Genomic DNA, 12955 nt, shown 5'->3' with positions numbered 1-12955 from the left:
ATTGGATTACGAATAGCAAAACATAAAACTGAACATGTTATCCCTAAATTAGGGTTCAGGCTATATTCCTGGTTTTAACTACACAGCCATTAAGAAGTAAGCGTAGTGTCCTGCTCCTTCTTGATCCCATGGTTATGACCTAACTAAGAGAAAGATTGCATGCTGGGACTTGAAACCGAAGTTCCCAGAGACATTAAAGAAACTGAAAAGTAAAAGAAACCCGTGGCCAACTCAGTGCCAAATTTGAGAGTTCCCGACCAACCTGTCATTTCAAAAAATGTATTTAAATATACTTTGGTATTTACTTAATCATTAGGAACATCTCGCCACCTCCCCGTCACACACAAAACGGACAGCCCTTGGAGCTAGGTCACATGCCTTCTGCATGAGGCTACAAGCAACCACAAACATGATTAGCCATTATTGAATGAGCAGTAGCTTGGGGTTCCAGGCACAACAAGCCCAGGATCCACACTTTGGGATAACGGATCCAATTAGGGTGACTTATGCAGCATTCAAAAGTCATGGGTGAAGGGTTTTAATCAATCATAACGCCTGCCTTTGCTTTGGGCAACCTTCCATAATATAAACATCAGACATCTATGCCTTTACAGAAGGGTGAACCTTATTTGCAAATGAGAGGGGTTACGATTAATTCAAAACTTTCCAGCCATCATTTTTAGTGTGGGCTATTAGGTGTCACAAGCCGAAACTATTGCATTGGAGTTCATATAGGGAGGAATGACATTAAAGGAGGGACACAGAGTCTGAAGGTGGCGTTTGGTTATGTGTCCACCCATTGCCTGCCCATGGCTATTCCCAACCATTCCTGCCCGCCCAAACCACCTCCTCATGGGAACTCTTCGAGTTCGCTTTTATCAAGCCTTACCATCAAACTTTGCACTCAAAGTGCCTGTCAATGTTTGTTCAGAGCAGTTTTCTGAAAATGAATGGCTTAATTGGAGCAGTAAACGTGCTACTGGCGTAATGAAAATGTCTTACCAGGCCTGCTTTCAGCCACTCGATTAATAATCACTCACTGAAGTCCTATTAAAAACAAGCATTGGCAAAGCCACTGAGGTCCGGTTTAAAACAAGCATTGCCAAAGCCAACATTTTTGTCTTTTGCATAAGTGTTAGGCATTTGCCAGGCACTGCTATTAGATGCACAGGTACTCGCACCATTTTGTACCAGCTACCATCAATGGCCAGTTAATACCACTGCGACTGTGCCTGGCAAGTGTCTTTGCCATGCTTACACAAAATCCCAAACTGTTGGCATTGCCAATACTGATCTTAAAAGGCTGTGAACATGAGGCAGAGTTAATGATAATGTACACTACTGATAAAAAAAAGGTGGTAAACATGTATGACATCATGATGATTTGGCCGTCCCCAAGCGCCACTCATTTCAACGTATACTAGCAAATGGAGGGGGCATTTTTCAAGCGCAACCAGGCGAACTATCACTCTGGCATTTCTTACTTCCATATGGTTTATTCATTTCCATGCAATCCCCGCTTTAAATGACTTGGGTTGTTCTGCAGTAGATCCCAAACTCTATACTGATCCCTAGACTTGGTGCTCCGCCTTTCACAAGAAGTGTAAGAGTAAGTATAACATGTCACAAGCGGTCACTGAGATTTAGACTTAAGGTATCGCCATTGTCCTGGTAATGTCACATTTTAGGAGCCTTTAAAACTTCAAATAAGACCATTCCTTTCTCAGAGTCACTAGAATAGACTTGCAGACCCGAGGTTCAATGACAGAGAAAGTGCATCCTCCTTTTAGTTCGAACCATAAAGCTGTAGATGTGGGTCCAGATGTTCAGTACAGACGAGAGCACCAGCGTTCAACCTTACGCTCATGAGGTTGGATAAGGTGTCCTTCTGTTTTTGTGTTTCTACAGTTTCTAAAGTATGTGTTTACAGACTCTCAGATGTACCCTGACAATGATACCTGATGAAATAATTTCCCACACTCACAAATTATTTTTTTACTATTTCTTGAAGACAAAACGGACACCCTTCCAGTGTCTACAAAAGTTTCAGAAGTATAATAAAGAATTCAAAAAGAGGGAGTGGACAAAAGAGGAAGACCAGATGCTCACTCATTTGGTTGATCAAATGAGAGTAGGAAACCACATACCATACCAGAAAAGTAAGTGTTAATGAACAATGGTCAAACAAGGTCAATGTGTGTCTGTTACTAGAGTGTACAGTGTGACATGCTGCAGGGCCGTCGTAAGTTAGTGGCCCAGTGTGTGCACTTGTTTAGCAAACTATGTGGAATGACTCCACACTAGCTCCGTATCTGCCTCTGGATAAAATGGCTTTGGTGCAATGTAAGGGCAATCAGGTGGCTAAGGGGTATTGTTGCGGGGCTTTCTGGAATGCAGACTGAAGTTTACATTGATTGTGTGTTAGTAGAATGTTCATCTGGTGTGTGTTCTCCCCACTTAGTGAGTCCCCCAGCACTTTTTGCTGGACTATTGGATTTTTTGCCTGACTCTCCTGAGGGAGTGGGAACCCTTTTCCTCACTCACTCACTTCTTTTCTGTGACTCTGCAAACCCTTTTTAGTTTGTCTTGATGGAGTTGCTTTCCTCCATCTCCTTATGCATCTCTATTTTCCTATTGCAGCGCAAGGCACATTCTGTGCAGTGTTGCTGGAAGCTCCTGGAACTGCCCTCTTTAATTTTCATTAACTTTCCTGCGCTAAGTTAAGGTTACCAGGATAGGGGGATATGTTTTATCCTACCTATGCTTTTCTTTTGTGAGATCAGCGCACACCACCTTATTTTTTATTTATGTTTTTATTTTATTTTTATTTATTTGCATTTGTTAAGCGCACTAAACCCGGAGGCATCAAGGAGCTGGTTACAGGTTAAGACAAAAGGCTACAGGCATATGTCGAGTTCTGAGGGGACACATTGTAACTCTTTTTCTCACTTCTCCTTTAACTTTCTAATTACAATAAGTCTGAGTGCCTGGAGGCAGCGGATGATTTTCTACCCATTTTGTGAAACCTACATCGCAGGTTGTATTGGCAGCTGCTGTAAGGGACACATGGGGCACGCTTGTTCCAAAATCGTGCCGGTCTTCGTTTTTCGTCAACTCACAATCACTTGTTTTTTATTGAGTCTTCTTCTGCCGAAATTGGCTGGGAGAAGTTCTGCTCACCCTTTTGTCTTCGCCAGGCTCCCATTGGGAAGCCCGTCCGAAGGTGGCAGTATGTCTCAGAGGACAGACAACTTGGAGGTCACCGAAACTCCTCAGGTCTTTGTCTTCCAGTGTGTCTGCTTGGATCCAGTTCTGACTGGGTGCCTGGCTGTCCCGTTGGGACAGCCACCCCCAAATGTTTGAATGTAGCATGCATGCTGATTGGCTGTTTTCCTGCATGAAAGGCGAGGGTCTTGATGCTGAAGCCAGAGTCAACCACTGGAAGATCCATTCCAAAGAAGAAGAAAGGACGCCTGCAGCCACCTCCAGTGACTGCCAAAGCCGACTGAGTGACTGCTATTGCTCCAGCCGTTTCTTCTGTGTGACAGCGAAGATCCAAACTGGACCACTTTCTACCTTGGACTGGTGGGCCTTATCAGCCTCGAGACCAGCTACAGTTTCAGCCATCCAAGGACGACCTGCAACCTTCCAGTCCTGCAATATCCAAATACCCTGGGACCTCTTGCACTGCTGCAGTGCATCATCTCGTTAGGCGTGCTTCCAGCTGAAAACTTGTGTGCATCCGTTTGGGCCTACAGAGACTCCATCCCGATCATAGAAATCCCCCCAGCTGAGTCGTGGGCCGAGAGAAGGAAGAAAGTCTGCAGGGTGATAACCGTTGCTGCTAGAAAGCCTGTGTCGAGACTCTACAACCAAGTGTCACGAAGATCATGTGCTGTGCATCCCTGTCACCGAGTCTGTCCACCTGTTCCCACCAAATGTTCTTCATCCAGCCGCCAAGGCCAGAGACCCCAACTAGAGCTGTTGTCGTCTTACCTTGGGGACCCGCCAGTGAGATTGTTGAAAGGTACTGTGTCACTCCTGGGTACTTATCAGGGCAGTTGTTGTGTTGCTGTTCGCTCCTCCTGAGCTTGTAGAGTCACGTTGGGGTGGACGACCCAACAGTGTTCTCCCAGGCTTAGGACATCCATCCTTTAGGCTGAAATCCTTCAGGTGGCCTACTTAGTCCCCCAGAACACTTTGAATCCAGTTTTGTTACTTACGAAAAGCATCATCTGTGAATTTTACATCTTTGACAGTGTCTGTCTTCCTTTGTTCTGCTGCCCACGGGTCACCGGTCCCCCACGGCCCCTATCTGACTTTTGAAACTCTCATTACCCAGATAAGGCTGGACTTAAGTGTAGGCCTACACAAGGTTATCTAACTTGCCATTGTTGGTCGATGAATGATTTGCTAACCTAAAGCTACTTTTGATACTTGAGTGAATGATATCCCAACAGGCAAGTATTCCTCATTGAAAAGTCAGAGAATACAATCTAAAGTTAGTATTAACTATTTTAATCAAACCTGGATTGTTCCAAAAAAAATCAGAGAACATAATACACAAAAGATATATCAATATGACAAGACAAAAGCTTAGTTGTGTATTGGTAAGTACGGTGACAACCTGCCTAATGAACAAAGGCGAAGGCATGGATTTTGCCACAAGTTTCAAAAGAACCCAAAAGGACAGCTACAACATTATTTTCCTTTGAAGTACATCAATTGCACCATATCACAAGTTCCAAAAGTACTGTGAGCATATATTATGCTAAAATCAGATTTGCCAACTGCAAGGCCATGAGTTTCACCCCTCCAGGGGGTTTCTCAGGGCAAAATGATAGTCCCTTAAAAAGGTATCCTCTTTGCTTACTAGTGCAATACCCCAAAAGAAATATGGCAGTGGTCCGTGCCAATAGGTCCTAATGTAATTGCCTTAATGCTGTAGATAAGTTCAGCCTAATGAAAGTGCTCACGCCCATGCATGGGTAGAAATTATGGGTCTGTAATCAAGTAACAAAGCCCCTTAGTGTGATCCCTTATCCTTCAAACTGAAATGCGAGTTAGTATTATGGATATACTTCAAGTTAGTCCAGACAGGCAATGCCTCTCTATGTTCATGCTGCATAAACAGGTTAAGCTCCCGACGTCACATGTATGCTATTCTTCTGCATTCTGCCGTGCCTCCATCTGACCTTTGAGACATTCATTCCCCAGATAGGGTTGGACTTCTAAAGTTTAGGCCTACACAAATGTATCTAACTTGCCAGTATTGCTATTGAATAATTGTTGGTTGATGAATGATTTGCTAACCTAAAGCTACTCCTGATACTTACCTGTTACTTACCTGTTTCTCATCTAAGGGTCTACTATTGCTACAGCAAATGTCTTACTGTATGTATGTGTGAAACCGTCCTTACTTACCTGAACTGCATTTTTAGTTTAACATTGCCCTAGTGTATATGAAAAATAATCTTATTTTTATATAACTACAATGTGTTTTTCCTTGACTATAAGTGTACTCAAAGGTGTTTGTACTCAACTACAGCCCTCCCTCCTTCCTAGACTAAGCCTAGCTGCTCGACCATAGCTACCAAATCTTTTGGGTAGTTCAGGCCAAAGCTAAGAGTTGGAGCCCTGTACATCTCAGAGCGAGTCTTCTACAGTCCTACCACAGGGGGACTTTAGTAAATCTCCGTAACAGTGTGCAAGACCACTATATTAACACCCCCACTGCACCCTAGAGTGCCTCCAGGAGACTATGGGCCTCATTACGAGTTTGCCACCAAACCGAGCTCCTTTACCGGGTTCCCAGAATGGGGAATTACCGGGCCATTCCGAGTTCGGAGGGCCCGGTAATTACTCCCTCTGGGAACGCGGGCCCGGACCTTCACCATTCCCATCTGAGCCCCCATAGGGCTCAATGGGAATGGGAGAGGGAGCTAGCAACGGGCCGATTACGTTCGGCCCGTTGTTAGCTCCCACTTCCCCTCGCGGGACCCGGTAACGACAGCTGGTTTTACCAGGCGTCCTCTCCGGGTCCCGGGAGGGGACCTCGTAATTTCGCGGAACGTATTTAACTGGTCCGTCTCCATTAGCGGAGCCCGTTAACCCATTCTGCATCCATTGAAGGGAACTATTATGCAGTGTGACTATAGCTACTTTGTGTTAGATACAACAGGGGGATGACCATACACACATTTTTGAATGTAAAGAGTATCCTGGGACCCGGTAACGACAGCTGGTTTTACCAGGCGTCCTCTCTGGGTCCCGCGAGGGGACCTCGTAATTTCGCGGAACGTATTTAACGGGTCCGCCTCCATTAGCGGAGCCCATTAAACAATTCTGCATCCATTGAAGGAACTATTATGCAGTGTGACTATAGCTACTTTGTGTTAGATACAACAGGGGGATTACCATACATACATTTTTGAATGTAAAAAGTATCCTGGGTCAACCCTCCCATCATTAACAGCCAATTACATTGGTCCTATTATCAATGTTGTGGTCATACTGAGCACTGCAAGAAACAATGCAGCACATCTCAACCATGGCTAGCAGCTTTTATTGACCGGTGTGGCAAGTCTGAAGGCCTTTTGTAGCCTTACTTGCAATTATCTTTAGATGCACAGAAAGCGTCAGGGAAGAAGGGAGGACCCGCGGTTTTTACATTTTATTTGTGTGTGTATATGGTTTAAAAAACACACCTTTACAAATAAACTCATTAGTTAAAAGAGGCATTAATATCAACAGTATCCGCTGAAATGCTGCAGTTGCAGATAGCAGAGCAGTGGTTTTCACACAAAAAGGAATTTCACGTCATTTAACAATGTGTTTGAGTGCTGGCTACTTTTATTGTTTCATCATATGCACGTTTACAGGCCACCCCTTCCATTAGAATGCAGTAACAACCATGCTTGTTTTCCAAATGCTTTAGCCTGTCTGACTGTACCTTCATGACAGAGGCTCATGGATTGCATGCTCTACTGACAGGTAAAAGTCTAAAAGTAGTCCTGGGCAATCTAATTGTAGAGGGATCTACAGAAGATATGAGACCAACAGAAAGTTCTACAGCATCTTTATTCTCGACACGAAAAAGGATCAGGGTTCATTGAGGCAGGGGTGATGGGAATGGAAATGGAATAGTAAACAGGGTGTCTGCTCCCCCTGGTCCTAACCTTCCTTTATGACTGTGGTCCTCAGTCCCTTCCTCTATTCCTTATTTCCAAGTTACCTTCCAGTGGGTTAAAACACTTGCTTACAGTCTCTAGGATTGCATATTGCCCCGAGTACTAATTTCATGTTTCTGTGTCTTTCTTGGCTTCTGAGTAGGTCAACCAAATGACACATTGGTTCTCCTCGACTCAGCTATCAGCCCCCCACCCCACCCTGCACCTTTCACTTGTCTAAAGGGGGTCAGCCCTCAGTCTTGGCATAACAGTTTGACCCTAGGTTTCTGCAGCCTTTCTTCTCCTATCTCGAGTTAGGGTTGTCTTTGAGGTTCCTCCATGTGGCCTGGGTCCAGCCCTCAACCTTTCCACCAGCTCAGAGGAACCCTTCTGGATCAGGTAGTAAAGAGCTTGGGCGTCTTGGCCTTCTCTCCAAGCTCAACTCCTTTTGCTCTCCCAAATGCCTCCTTGCCTTTACTACAAATCATGGTGTTTCTTTATATCTCTGTCTATCACCACTTGTTTCTCCTTCTCTGCGCCCCTCTTGATATCCATCTCCCACCTCCTCGCTGATTCTATGACCAGTTCTTTATTGTTCTGCTCTTCTCCTCTCTTTGACCTGAGTGGTCCGACCCCCTCCTCCACTCTCCTTAGCTGTTCCCACCTGCATTACTTTTTTTTAACATTCTCCCACTGTAACGCTCACCTGATTCCCACGGAGGCGCCGGTCTTGGCAGGATGGTGTCTGTGACTCGAAAAGTGAAGTGCAGGACTCGATTGGCTTCCGGGGCTGAGCCTCTTCGCACTGTGTGTCTAACTCGAAGAGTGAGATATCTGCAGGTGAAAGAATATGGGGTTAATGATCTGGGGTTGCCGGGTATCTCTCTCCCTTTCCCTTCCTCGCTTTTCCGTGGAGCCCCAAGGTCAACGTGCTCACCTTAGATAGGTGAATGCTGGACTCTCCATCTGCGTCTGGTGCAGGGTGCCGTTGCCAGTTCCTTCACTGGGTGAAACGTAGGCCTCTTGACATCAGATGATTGCTACCGTCGTTAATTGCACGAACGGTGAGTTTCCGGACACCTTTTAAGTCCTTACAGTCTTTAGGTGCGTGGGCACGTTAATGTGGAACAGGGCTCTGTATAATGCTTTTTCTATTTGTCTTGCAGGGCTCTTGAGGTAGAAGATGGTGTGAAGAAAGCCGAAGTTCGAGCCAGAGTCTTGGAATGACGCGCTTGGAATGACGCGCTTGGAAATGCGTAAGTAAATGCCGGTTGCCTGCTTTTCAAAAGCTCTCTAACTGTCTCTTTTCCCCTGCAGTTGTGAGTTCGGGTGTTGAAGAGACGCTGGAAACGCCGGAGTATTTGCAGGCACCCTATTGTGGCGGGCGCGATGGCGCGTAAGTAAAATACCTGTTTAATGTCTCTTCTTTTGTCTTTCAGGTGCTACTGAAGGCTGGATACAGGAATGGTAAGCGTTTGTTCTTGCAGGTTCAGGATTGGAAAGAAGAAAACTGGAACAGACACGGTGAGCGTTCTGCTGCAGATGCAGAATAACGCGAAGCACGTTTCATCAATCGGGTGTGGTTTAAATAGCCTTGGAGTGATGAGGCGTCTTCCTCCACGGCCTCGCCTAGGTAAGAAAAGAGTTCCTGTTCCAGAAGAGTTCCAGTGTTGTATCCAGGGAGTGGAGCTTGCCCCCACCCAGGTAAGAAAGTAGTCCCGGCTCACAGAGGATTCCTATGTGGCTGGTAAGTAAGCAGCATGGTCTGCTGCAGGTAAGTCCACCCAAGCATCTTCATACAAACTATGAGCCCGGCGCTTCCAGTGCCGGGACCAGTGACTTTGATGAGCCTGGTGCCACCGGCGCCAGAACAAGGTCCAAAAGGTCCCAGTGGGGACCGGCTGGTGCCTAGGATGAAGGTTAGGGGCCTGCTTCCAAGGACGTTGGGCTGGTCCTAGCTCCTTGGAAGCAGTGATCATGACACCCACCTCCTATCCTTTGCTCGCTCAGCAGTGCCTCTTTTTCCATGCTCGTAAACTGCCCTCTCCTCTGTCCCCTTTCTGATGGCTGTTCTTCTTCTCTCTCCTCTCATGTTCATCCTTGTTTAGATGGATTTTCTGAATCTGCCTTGTGTACAGATTCCGAGAGGCCACCCTGTTCTGGCATTAATGTCTAGCCAAACCCGAGCTGGGTAGTGTGAGTGAGCAGCAAGGCTTAGTCTTAGGAGAATGTGGAGAAATGTTCTTTTAGGCACTGAAAGGAAGGCATGGTATCAAGAATAGACAGACACAAGTGATCCCGGTTCAAGGGTGTTTATCAAACTGTATATGCAGGTTTGAAAAACTCCTAATCGAAATCTAAGAAGGTAGCAAACTATGACCATCAAATAATAATAAGGCAGTCCCAGGGGCATCTTGTCAAAATAAAAGGACCTATACTAAGAAAAACCTATTACTAATCCTTACGCTAAATACAAAAAGAGTGTGGGATAAGGGTCACAAGAAAAAAGGGAGTGTTCACAAATGATAAGTCAGGATGTGTTAGCCGGGCGTCTCCCTTCCCCACGTTTAGAGCATGGGACAAGACGGCCTCCTGAGCACAGCACACGCTTGAGCTTTCGCAGCACGAGACGACAGTTCCATTTCCAGCTATCAGGTCCTTCGGTCGTGAAGTCTCTTTTCTACAAAGTCTCTCGTTTCCGAGGACCTGATGTGTTCCAAATAACAAACAAAAGTTCCTTTCTAAATGTACGAGATGACTTTTCACCTCTGGATCACCCTCATCCGAGCTCAGGTCAACAAACAGTTCCTGTCGATATCAGGACCTTCGGCGGTTAGCTTTCTTGCTTCCGATGGCCTGATAGGTTTAAAATACCAAACAAAATGTTCCTTTCGGATTGCGCTTGAGGTGATGATTCTTCACCCTTGGGTCCCCCTCTTCCGGGCTCAGTCCTCTCTCAAATATCAGCCTCCCTCCCGTTGGGTTCACTCTGGCTTATATTCAAAATGATTTCTCAGTTACATTCACGTGTGGTTGGGGTGATGGCTTCTCACCCCTGGATCCCCTTCTTCCAGGCTCAGACCCTTTTCAAATGCCTGCCTTCCTCCATCGGGTTCACTACAGCCTTTTTAGGTGGATGTTGGCTTTTCACCCCTGGATCCTCCTCTCCCGGGCTCAGACCCTTTATTGAATGTTTGCTTCCCTCCATCAGGTTTTGTCTCGGGAGGATAGCTCTGGGGCAACGCACTCGCCTTGGAAGCAAGACGATGTGGAGCAACACAGGTTTGATCCCCGGGTCCGTGCTTAGAAACCTCCGGGTCGGAAGCATGTTATAAATAACCAGTCATAATCATAATCACTCTGGTTTTTGCAAAGATATTTTCACCTTGGCATTCAGAAATCTTAATGTCTTTTTTTAAACAGTTCACTGTGGACATCCCTCTGTCGGGTTCACCTTTGTCAACACACTGTTCATCGGTACTTTAGGCTTCGCCCCATTCTGTAGGCATCCCTCCGTCTGGTTCACTCTTGCCAATATTACAGTTGTCTTGTTCCCTTTGCTTTCTACTCATTTGCTGATCAAAGACTTAACGACAGTTTTTTCAAGACCCCTGTATGACCACTTTCCCTTTCTTGGCGGCTCTGCTACGGCCTTCTGGTATCAGTAGTTTCAATCAACACGGTATCAACCAGAGTCTCTCGAGGGAGCACCCACGTGGTGACGGACCCTCTGCAGCTAGTTTCCCCTTAACGGTTTACAGTTCTTTGAACTTTTCTTAACTTGCCTCTTTGTGGCCTTCATTCAACACAGTTCGGTTTCTTTATCGGTTCACCCCTCGACTCACCAGCTGTGATAAACTGCTTGGCTTTTCAGTATATCTGTAGTCAAGGCCAGTACCACGGTAGCAGGTGTCTCCCTCCGTCCTGCTTATCAGCGTAGGCATGCTCTGTGTACCATTGACATCTGTTGCAACACACTTGGGCTATTGATCGTGGTCTTACGATTCCGGGTCTCGCTTGAAAAGGGCAAGGCCGCTTCTCTCCTTGTCACCCACTTGGTTCTCGCCATCTTTCTCCTCCTCTTGAACTGCCGTACTTGGACAGCTCTCTTGTCGTGCGGTCTGCCTTGCTCGTCTTGTGCTCGCATGCTCCACTTTTTATCCCTGTGGGGAAGGCAAAGGGCTGTCAGGTGTGTGTGGTTCTGGTCAGTTGCCTGACTCTGCCTGACCCTTGTTTTGGGACATGTCAGGTAAACTGCTGTGGTGTTAGTCCGTTGTCTTTCGTACTGTGCTGAAGTGTTTGTGTCGGAAAAGGGGCAGGGGATAGAGTTTCTGAGCATCCTACATAGCAGGATGTTGAAAAGGTGTTAGAGGAAGGGGAATACCGCATATCACCCGTCAGTGTCCCACTTTCACTCCCCGAGGATCCTCCCTTTCTAGGTGATCCTCCCTCACTGGTCCGCCCCCAGGAACTGGATCCAATAGCGATGGCTGTGTCCTGGCCACCTGGATGACAGATCCCCGGGGACCAGTCAGGGAAACACCTTTGGGTTTCTCACAGCACATGCAGAGCACTTCTTGTAATACAAGGTAGGCAGAATGTATACAAATACAAATGTTTATTTAGTCTTTGAACAACTCTTTGCAATTAAAAAATACAGGTCCCTGGGCTGTTCGTGCGCTTTACAAATGAAAAAAATAAAATTAAAATAAAATAAATAAACGGATACATAACACACTAAGCATACTCTATTATTCTTATATACAAATTAGCTTTTTGGGTGCTCTTGCTACAGACCACCACCACATTACTTTTGAACACAGTTATATCCCTAATGGACCACTATAGTATAGCAAAGGAAGTGAAGAGAGAACAAGGTAAGTTAATGACTGAATTAAAGTACTAATATGTAAGGAAGAAAACACCATGCACAGCCCTACAAATATAAGGCAATGCATTTGCTATATAAGATGGGGCCTGGTGCCCTCAGAGTCACAAGTCTCAATAAAACTTGTTTCAAGAGGAGTGGAGTCTTTAGAGGAGTCTGATCAAGTGTTGGCAAATCTAACAGGCAGTTGTAAGTGTTTCAAAAGAGTAAAGTTCTTGAGACCCTGTCCCAGTCCAACCACCTTAGTGGGAGCAGGAGGGCTCTTTGAGGGCCCTTTGAACAAAACTCCACCTATCACGGTCAGGCAATGGAGATATGGGACTCGGAGGCCTCTTATTTCACAAGTCGAGGCGAGGATCTGCAGAATCACAAGTTCGAACTCGGGACGATGACGATGCAGCAAGATAGCCCGCCTCGGCCCTTTCCCCTGAATTATGTGCTTTCTCCAGTATTAAAGAAATTACATTGTGAAACCTAGGCCTTTTCCCCCTTTTACAGGACTCTGTCTAGGGTGTGTTTTTCTCCAGTATCTAAACTACATTGTGAAATTAGTGCCATTCTGCGGTTCTGACTCTTAGCAAAGCATTTGTCTAGCAATCTTTCTACCACTGCCTGAGCACCTGTCGTCTTGTCAAATTGTCTACTATTGTCTCGTCTCTCTCTGTCTATTCTGCTGCGCCCTACCTGCATCGTTCCCAAGTGTTCTCCCCACCTCTACCTCCCTCTTCTCCCCCCTTCATCTTCTCTCCTCTCCCCACCTACTCTATGATGCTCTCTCTCTCTTATCTTTTCCAACTGCGTCTCTACCACCTAACCTGCTCCCCTCACTAAATCTGGTAGGAAGAAGTCTACAAAGTACACCCTGGTCTCCAACCCAGGCCTCCCTATCGCTGACACT

The 12955-nt window shown here is 46.0% G+C and overlaps 1 protein-coding gene across 1 annotated transcript in view; it reads left to right on the top strand.

The window, feature by feature from the left end:
• Window positions 1-12955, top strand: part of SNAPC4 (small nuclear RNA activating complex polypeptide 4) — a 676731-nt gene that overhangs the window by 212495 nt on the left and 451281 nt on the right. Inside the window, exon 11 of the mRNA XM_069609574.1 lies at window positions 2012-2159. Coding sequence (XP_069465675.1) covers window positions 2012-2159 — 148 coding nt within the window. The remainder of the gene's footprint in view (window positions 1-2011; window positions 2160-12955) is intronic.

The sequence above is a fragment of the Ambystoma mexicanum genome, chromosome 8 (genome assembly GCF_040938575.1).
Source record: "Ambystoma mexicanum isolate Mex_15411 chromosome 8, UKY_AmexF1_1, whole genome shotgun sequence".
In the NCBI taxonomy this organism is placed as follows: domain Eukaryota; kingdom Metazoa; phylum Chordata; class Amphibia; order Caudata; family Ambystomatidae; genus Ambystoma; species Ambystoma mexicanum.
The sequence above is the reverse complement of the archived record's forward strand: the minus strand, read 5'-3'. Positions and strand labels throughout refer to the sequence as shown.